This window comes from Hemiscyllium ocellatum, chromosome 28 (genome assembly GCF_020745735.1).
Source record: "Hemiscyllium ocellatum isolate sHemOce1 chromosome 28, sHemOce1.pat.X.cur, whole genome shotgun sequence".
Classification (NCBI taxonomy): Eukaryota; Metazoa; Chordata; class Chondrichthyes; order Orectolobiformes; family Hemiscylliidae; genus Hemiscyllium; species Hemiscyllium ocellatum.
In genome coordinates this window covers 29,962,550-29,972,405 of record NC_083428.1, presented here as the reverse complement: position 1 = coordinate 29,972,405, position 9,856 = coordinate 29,962,550, and the positions used below count along the sequence as shown (strand labels likewise).

Sequence of the window (9,856 nt, the reverse complement as noted above, 5' to 3'; positions counted from 1 at the left end):
TTGTGTAAAACCGTCACCTGAGTCAGCTCCAGGCAAAATCACAGCGGAGGCTTAGAATGTAACCCAAAATAATCCATTTTATTGCCGAGAATGTTTCTCGGTACAAATCCAATTCCCCAGATATATATTATGTGCTGAATTCCACCCCCCCCACCCCAAACCCCATGCATCAATAACAACACCAGAACACAGAGGAAAGGCTGACTTGGGCTTGTAGTATAACAGTACTTCATTGTTTGGCAGTCCACGCTTCACATCGTTAGTACAAAGTTCATCTCAAAAAGTCAGGATGGTCAATTCAACAGATGTCGAGGGTCCAGTGTTCAGGCAGAATTATTATATTCATAACCCTCTTTTCTTTGCAGTAGAAAAATCTGTATACAGTATTACAAGTTTACAATAAAAAAATTGTTTTTCAAGTTTGTCACTAAATGATTACAGTATAAACACGTCCTCTATTTTACATGATGTGGCAGTTTACAAAAAAAAGCTACAAGATATGAGCTCACAAAAAAAAACAAACAGTACAAAATGTCGGTTATACATAAATATAAAATGGGATGGACAGTGCAGGAACCCTGAATTTTGATACTAGCACCATTGTATTGATCAATTGCACTACTGAACAAAAGCATTTCAGGTAGTCTGAGGTTGAACAGGTAAATCTTTTAACATTAGCACCTTTATGAAACAGTAACTTGCCTGCACTATGCAATGTCCATGTGGAACCATTTAAAGAAGATAAGACAAACTTATTGTTTATTGAATAGTCAAAGAAAGTATACTGAGGGACAATAGCTTGGAGGATGTCCAAATCTTCCAGTTGCAGTGTGTCCTGACACAATCATTATGAAGAAATTCTTCAACTTGTACTATTAAGCTCCATTACATTTAAACTTTTTGTTCCAATTCTGCCACACACAGCAACCAATGGAATCCTCTGTATTTTTGAATGCAAATTGAAAAAAAAGCTTATTAGTATTGTACTTCTTGTTATAACCATGAAAGAAAAGAGTCACTTGCAGGATGGGTCAAATGGTTATCTTCTGTGAAATTCTGTAAAAGCACACGGATTTTAATGTGGAACAGCTGCATTATTAACTAATTGAAAGATATGCCATTTTTGGGGGTTTTACTCCCTGACAGGGCAATGCTTTGATTCAGGTCATTAAAAATAATATCAACTAGGAGATATACTTATTAAACACACCTCAGAAACAGTAAACATAACACAAACTGCATGAGTAAAATCAACTGGCACTTGCACCGGCTCTGTCAAACAAACATTAGCAATCTGGTAATGAATTTTCTTTGGTTTATGTGCCCTTTATTTGGGGTAAAGATAGGAATAGGTAATTGAGGAAGATTACTTTCTAACCCTGAATCTGTGTTATAAAATGGTGAGATGCTGGGAAATTGACACCCTTAGATTCTCGTCCATTAATACCTGGCTCTAGATTCTTTGTCTCAATCATTGTAGTTAGAGATAATTATCAAATACGAAAAGAGGAAGAAAGGGTCGTCCTGTGGGTTTCCCTTCAGAAGATCCTGAAAGTTTAGTGCACTGTCAAAACTGAGGACGTGGGGTTGATGAAGAGTTTTTTTTCTTCATGAATTACTTTGCAGATTAGTGGCATATAACTGTCACAACCATCTGGGTGATTCTATCATTTACAGAACTTAATCTAGTGTTCATATCTCATGCAGTGCTTTGTGAGGATCGAAGCAGAGGACCAAATTTATCTTCCACCTGCTTTGTGGAGTAGTATCAGGGTACAACAAATTTCAAAGATAATATTCCATGTGCTTCTCACTGTCAGATAGGGAAGGGACAATCCTTTTGGGCACTGTGGGAGGGGAAGGGGGGGGTCAGTGCTGTCAACCGTTGCGAACGAGCATAAGGAACCAATCCTGTCAGCATTGATGGGGAGTAATGCGTTCTTGTGAAACTCCAGTTAAAAAGAAATTTTCTCTTTGTGTTAAAACTATTTGCTTGCACTCACACTTTCCACAGAGTTGGTGGGCTTTCGTTTTTATTGAGGTCCCAAGTGAGGTGGCTGCACCTTCGACTGGAATGCCTACACTTAGGATTATGTTCTCATCTTAGGGTTTATGGAAAACAGCAAGTTTGACTGGAGCGGCAAATACACCCAAGCCAAACTTGCACAATCTACGTGGAAGTGATACAGAGAGACTCAGTTGTCTGAGATCCACATGAAAACTGCATCTTGGGTAGCAAACCAGCACATGGATAAGATTCTTAAACTTAGGTTATTGCAGCAATTTCTGAAGATAGCTTTTATTGCTGATGGTGTTGATAGGAAGAGAATTTCTCCCAAAATGTGGTTAGAGTTAATAGAGAAAAGGATGGTGGGATACATTGCTGTGCCTACTCAACAAGTGTTTCCATGGATACTTGGAAAAGCTCCTATGGTAACACACACACATACAAAGTTTCTTTTAACCCCTGACAATGCAATAATCTTTCATTCTTGATCCCAACTCAGTGAAACCTAATAAGCACCACCTACACAATGGATTGATTACCGTTGTTTGTCTTATTAAAAGGGGAAGAACATGCTTTAAAAAAGCTTTATGACACCTACCCGCTGTACTAATCAGGATTGTAAGGAATGAGCTGGAAATATCTCCCTTCCTTTGTTCTCATCCTAACTTCACAGGTCAGGTTCCTCACTAAATAACTGGTTGGTTTTATTCAAAGAACTTCATTACAAAATGGCTGCCCATGCCGTATCTTCCTAAGTCAACATTTTTTCAACTGATTACTTTGGACAGAGATTCCTGGTTAAATAAATGATTCCAAAGTCAGAAGTGAATGATTCAGAACATGCAAATTGTCCAAAATAAATTTCTCCACAATTCAACAGTACTCAGGTCAGAACAATTAACAACAGGGTATCCCTCAGGACAGAACAGGTCAGTCCCTGAAAGAGGGCCAGTTAAATAGTTAAAACAAAATCAAGATTCCTTCAGTTTTTCAATTCAACCTCTAATGGAATTATTTATTAATATGATCCCAAATTAGAATTTATTTCTCCTCTAAATGCAAAGCAAATTCCCCTTCATTGCTGATTCTACATCACTAATTCCTTCAAATCCACTAATGCCCTTGTCTTCGCTGATCTGCTGTCTCCCAATTTATTTTGCTCTAATAAGATGGATTCCTTCACAATATACATTCCAATTTGAATCACTGTACTACAAAATAAATCTGGTTAAGCACATGGAATTTTGTACCTTTAAATATTAATTAGTCCTTTTCAATTGGTGTCAATCATCAGCTGTAAGTGTGACAACACTGACACACTCCAGAAAATGCCATTCAATCCCCAATACATAGCCTGAAGGAAAAGGACTATTATGTAAAGATTTTGTTGAGCTGACACAGCCCAGTATCCCATCATCAAGTTTAGTGTTGAGAGGTTGGTGCTGAGGTGCTATTTAAAATGGTGGAGGCCTTTGCCCCACCAAGGGTGACAGGAGAAGAACATTAAAGAAGATGAATCTGAAGTTTCATGTGGAGGGCCTCGCCGAGATCACCCACGAGGTAGTCAACGTCATTCTCATCTTCCAGTTTTAGGAGATCCTTCTTCCTGTACAGAGGCATACTGGAAATCTCGAGCATGTACTTCCCTCGCATGGCCTTTTTACGGCTTAGATGGAGGTAACTGAGTCCGTTTTTCTGATGAATTCGGAAGAAGTTGGCTTCATTCCCACTGGAGATGATGTAACGCACGTGGTTTTCCAGAGTCTCAATGGCCGGAAGGAATTCCATGATGTGATCATGGATTCCCATGTCGGAGATATTCACATTCAATGGGATTGGTGCATCAATGTCCAAACTAGCCAGACTAATCTTGAGATCCTGTCATGAAAATAAAAGCTCAGTGAGCTTGTTTCAGGACCTGCTTTTGACATTTCCATTAAATAACTAATTAATGAAAACCTGTCATGTTCAAAACCTGTTTAAGCTTACCTTCTTGTTGTAGTCCTCAGTATCACAAATCCACCTCCCAAACATAATGCTCAACCCTATCTATCAATTAGGAGAAAATGCGGATTGCAGATGCTGGAGATCAGAGTCGAGAGTGTGGTGCTGGAAAAGCGCAGCAGGTCTGGCAAGATCGAGGAGCAGGAGAATCGATGTTTCAGGCAAGCGTTCTTCATCAGGAAATGATGAAGGGCTCTTGCCCGAAACGTCGACTCCCCTGCTCCTCGGATGCTGCCTGACCTGCTGTGCTTTTCCAGCACCACACCCTATTTCCCTGTTGAATCAATCATTATTTTTCTCTTCAAAAGGACATCTCGTTGTTTCAATATCTTTATCTAGGGACATATTCCAGGAAACAAATTTCCTTTGAGTAAGAACATAACAGCATAAGAACCAGGAGCATGAGTCGGCCAACTAACCAATTGAGCCTGCACGGCCATTCAATAAGATCATGGCTGACTTTTCGTGGACTCAGCTCATCGTAACCCTTAATTCCTTTCCTGTTCTAACTTTGCTTTAAAAACATTCAACGAGGTAGTTCACTGGGCAGGGAATTCCAGAGATTCACAACCCTTAGGATGAAGGAGTTCCTCCTCAACTCATTCCCAAATCTGCTCCCCTTTATTTTGACATTACATCCTAGTTCTAGTTTCACCCACCAGTGGAAGCAACTTCCCTGCTTCTATCCTATCTATTCCCTTCAAAATTTTATATGTTTCTATAAGATTCCCGATTTCCCGTTTTATTCATCATTTTTAGATTGTGCCCCCTGGTATGTGCATGCTTCAAAGTGATCAATTTTCTAATTTACCTTCAAAATCTGGACAATTTCAATTCAAACTTTGAGAGATTTCCTTTCCAAATAAAGTAAAACCTCTTTAATCGTAATTGCTACTATTCAGTGCTGATTTCCTGATCGATTTGGGAATCTAACAGTTTAGAAATTATTTCCATACCAGTGAGATATGAGATGGGACAGGATACAAGGGATCTTTGTTGATTTATCCAGGCAGCCATTATCTAAAGAAGAATAGTTTCTATGCTTCTTGAAGCACTGCCATCAAAAAGCTGATTAATGACCCATTCATCCCATTTACTGTTTTGGGGATTTCACCAGACACAACAATGACTGCTGCATAACAAATAACTACAATCCACAAATAGTCATTTTATGTGGAGTACAGTGAGATGTTACTGAGCCACACTATCCACAAACATATACCATTCCTGTTTTGGTCTTGAGCAATTCCCGAAATTACCTCATGTGACACAGTGCCATTTGTGCTTCTCCGATGCCTGCCTCTCTTGGGGTAGCCATTGATCTTGCATTCATAGCATGTCTCAGGGGACAGCACATTCTCTGCATCACCCTCTTCCTCCTCCAAAGGTAGATATTGACCATTCCCGAACCCCATTCCTGATATACAGTGTCTGAACAAGGAATCAACAGCAATACAGATGCAAGGAAATATTTAGCACAAATACTTTCATAACAATTACAAAAACTGTATTTTGAAGTATCTTGGATATCTCATTCTGTACTTGGTATGTAAACCTCTCCTTATGCAGTTGCACTCTTATGTATAGTTTGGTGGAGCACTTTACACTCCCATTGAAGCCCATCCCTCCCATATGCTCATTTTCCAATATAATGCCCAGAATGTAAAATCATTGCATCCACTTCTGTTTGTAATACTCTGCTTTCTTCTTCATTTCAGATTTTGAGTAAGATATTTCAGAACAGACAAAAATGGAGATGGAGGCAATTACAGATTTGAGGATCTTCGAGAGGAAAAGGCTGTTAGAGATCACAGAGAAGAATTTTAGGGAGGGATGTAAGGAAATGGCTGTGAAAGGATGAGAAACTGGAATTACTGACAATGTCAAATTGTACGAGGGCTGAACAAGAAGCAGATTGAGGGGATGGATAAAACAAACTTTGAGTCGGAAAAGGGTGAGCTAGGTCAGAAATCACAAAACAGTGCTTTACATTCAAGGCAATTTATTTAATAAGTTATTCCTCTTATTGAAGGTGAAAGTAAATGATGTTACAGGGAATGCCACTCTGCATGTAACACCCTCAAAGAAGCCAGAGGTCTGACAGTCAGCATCTTCTTGCTAAACCAGATATTTTATCAGATTGTAATAATCAGACTAACTCTGCACTGTTTTCCATTATATTCCCATATTGAATTTAGGCCATCAATAAAACCTTGCGTTGTGTAGCAACTTTAACATTGTCTACTGTCCAATAGTGCTTCACAAGAATGCAATTAGTCAAAAAGGTATTGACAATGATTCAAGGAAGGCAACATTAGCATAGATGATGTATTTGGTTTTAAGGGGTCGGGAGAAATGTAAAAAGGTTTAGAGAAGAAATTGTAGGTGTCATGGTCTAGATGGCTAATGTGTAATGGTTTTAGTGCAGGGTTTCTGTCCTTTTTAAACCTAGGCACTATGTTTGCTGCTTTTCCTCACTTGTGCCTATTAACTTCTGCTTGATATTATCCAACATGTGTCCTGTGTACAAACTGGCACCCTCAATGAGGATATGGCTATTTGATTCAAACGTTTACAACTCCCTCTGCCATTTATGATCATGTATTCCGACAAGAACGGAATTTTGTGAGGGCAAGGTGGAGAAGAAGATGGTGTTCCTGCACAATGACACGGAGATAGTTATTCGCAAAGAATGGGATTCACAGGACGTGTTTAAATAAAACAGGCCCCTAAAGGAATTCACTTGTTGGAGAGGGTGAAGAATTATTTATATATAGTCATGGATAGGACAGTGAAAGCAGCATTGAAAGGAAAATGGTCCAAAGAATTTGGTTGAGCTCAATTTATTTTCTATTTTGGGAAATCTTTGTTGACCCTTTGCATTTAACCTGTGACTAGAAATTTCTTGAACCATTTAAATTTTGGGCTTTATTATTCAACAGTACAACAGCACACCAGCTCTCCATCCCCCCTTGAGTCCATCATTGACCTGTCACTTACCCTTGACCCACCCTGAAGTAGCCCCCAGGGCAGCCGCAGAGGTAACCACCATCTGTGTTGGAGCAGCCATACGTGCAGGGGTTTCCAGAGACTGAGCATTCGTTCACATCCTGACATCCCCCAGAATACTGATCAAAATCAAACCCAGATGGGCAGAGGCATTTGTAGCTGCCTAGAGTGTTATAACAGGAGGCAGCTCCACAGGCAGTGGGATTGCTGCACTCATTCTCATCTGCAAAACAGTCAAAGGGAGATTAGCAATGCAACATTTTCAATAATATTCACACTTGCTTCCCTGAAAGTACTGACACTTCCTGCGATATGGTCCTGTGGACACATCTATGACCCTTCACTCCTGGCACACTGGGGTGGACACTTAGCCATCCTGTATTAGCGACATGGGCAATAGGATATGATGACCCTGGCTGCATTCATGAATTTTCTTTTTTTTTGATTTTCAAGCTGGAATTATCACATCATTTTGATTTGATTTGATTTGTTATTGTCACACGTACTGGGATAATGTGAAAAGTGAAGTTGGAATTTTAATCGACTCCTCCCGAGCCCAGGGACACTGGAGGCCAATTGCCATGCTCCCATTGCTGCCTTGACAAAGACTGACTGTCTCAGCACAAACCTCACACTGACTGAGGCAACTTCCTGAACAACCCAGTACCTCAAAGGGCGCAGCATTTTCCACTTGTCTCGAGTTACATTCGAGCCAATTTCTTTATGTGTAATTGTTTAACGAGTTAAATCTTGAACTTCACTTCAGCAATGGGTAAGTGGTGAAGTTGATTTCTGAAGCTAAATTGTCCTGAATGAGAATCATCATAATTATTCTAAAATTGCAACTCCGATGAATTAATTTTCAATCTTTATTGCAATTTTTTCTCTTTTCCCCTCTATCCTGCCCTACTGCACACGATTCCCTGAGGTTAAAGGGGAGGTAACCCGCTCACATTCAGACATTACCTCATTCCATTTTACCAAGATTAGAGAGTCGCTCCTTAGGCATAAACCTAAAGTTAACAATGTGTTCCAGAGCTGTCCAACAGCTGACACTCATTGGCTGCTAACTATTGCTGCACCGACCCTGTACTATTGACAAGTTAAACAGGAGTTGCACTGACTCCCTCATTTTCAATAACATTGAAGTTTCCCAGATCTCCTGAGGTATAAGAGCTCGAATACTCGCCGACACACTGGTTCCACTGGTAGTGTTGCATGTAGCCTTGAGGGCAGCTGCATCTGTATCCACCCAGCATATTCTGGCAGCCGTGCTGACACCGATGGTTCCCATCACACTCATCAATATCTGGGGGTGAGAGAGTAAGGAAAGCAAACTGAGTTAGTGAGATATTAGATGCAACCTGACATCAAGAGAAGATGAAAGAGATCAACTTCTGGATGTAGAGTTATTTACAGGGATCAAACATGTAGCCTCAAGATCATTAGAAACTTACAAGACTGGGGACTTGAGCCTGAACCAGAAATCCATTCAATCTAAAATGGGTCACGTATGGTCCTTAACCCATAATAGGAGCAACTGGCTTCAACACATCTTTATGCTACAATCATTAGTTCATAATTCTTCTTATATACAGAAGAGCAAAAGTATGTCTGATGTTCTGATGAATCTGGTTCAAAACTAGTGACTGTAATCAACTTCGTCTGTAATCTTGGCATGAATGGGAAGAATTTGAGTTGGAACCCATTGTCACTGGGTTTCCATTGTCCTGACCTGTGATAAGGTCTGGCAGAACTGGAGAGAGAACTGGAACCTGTGACAGAGTCAGGGTGAGGGTTGATGCCCTTTCAGTGGCAAAAATGGGGATTCCGGAACTTCTCAACCTAAAAATACATCAAGGCACATGAACAAACACCAATAAAATAAATCTCAGGATAACTAAAACAGCAGAGGCTGCGAAAATGTTTTAGTTAAAAAAAGACTGTAAGAGACAATTCTGGAACTGAACATTTAACATCCCAACAAGACTATTAACAGCATCTCTGCATGGATTTATAACTGACTCCAGTTTGGCTTGGACGAATAATGCTGACTTGATCCTTTCAGCAGTTGGTACAATTTTCAATTCTTGTGCAAAAGTCTTCAAGTTTTCTTTTCCTGCAGGACTATGGGGGAAATATTAGAAACTGGACAGCTTTTCAAAAGATCTGGAACAGGCATAGATGGCTGGATGGCTTCCTTCCTGCTTTGTAATTCTATGGCTTGATTCATGCTGTTGCTTTGTATGATTTCATTCTTGGCCAGATTTAAGGACAAGTCTATTGTTTTCAGGGTCACGGAGTCTTGGATGATTCTTCTCGCCTCTCCAGAAGATGAGACATATGCTGATCCTTCCTCTGAAAGGAAGTTGGTGGAGACTGAAACACAGTTACCACATTCTGCAAGGCAGCTACCCAGGAACCATTACTCCACCTTCCCCTCTCTCCACTTTCTCTCTGCCATTTACATCAATTCAGGAATGTAACCAATGAACATACACATGGGGAGCATGTTCCTGCTTATCCCGATGACCGTCCATCTCCTTGCTGATCAACAACCACTCTACGTTTGCCTTAATAGCTTTCAAAGACTGTGCTACCTTCATCTTTTGAGAACGAGATCCAAAATCTCACAACACTCAAAGAAAATAAACTCACCTCATCTGTTTTAAACAAGTGAACCATTATTTTTTAAATTGCCAGTGACCGCTAATTCTAGATTCTCCCACAAGATGATATATCTTTTCCACATCCACAGGTCAAGTCCCCTCAGGTTCATATAATATTTCAATCAAGTCGCCTCTTAACTATTCTAAACTCACATGATACAAACCT

The 9,856-nt window shown here is 40.0% G+C and overlaps 1 protein-coding gene across 1 annotated transcript in view; it reads right to left on the bottom strand.

The window, feature by feature from the left end:
- Window positions 1-211: 211 nt before the first annotated feature.
- fbn2b (fibrillin 2b) overlaps window positions 212-9,856 on the bottom strand; it is a 374,963-nt gene continuing 365,318 nt past the window's right edge. The window contains exons 62-65 of the mRNA XM_060846046.1: window positions 8,211-8,330; window positions 7,013-7,244; window positions 5,272-5,443; window positions 212-3,886 (exon numbers count right to left, since the gene is read on the bottom strand). Of these exons, the coding sequence (XP_060702029.1) occupies window positions 3,512-3,886; window positions 5,272-5,443; window positions 7,013-7,244; window positions 8,211-8,330 (899 nt within the window). The 3' untranslated portion in view covers window positions 212-3,511. The remainder of the gene's footprint in view (window positions 3,887-5,271; window positions 5,444-7,012; window positions 7,245-8,210; window positions 8,331-9,856) is intronic.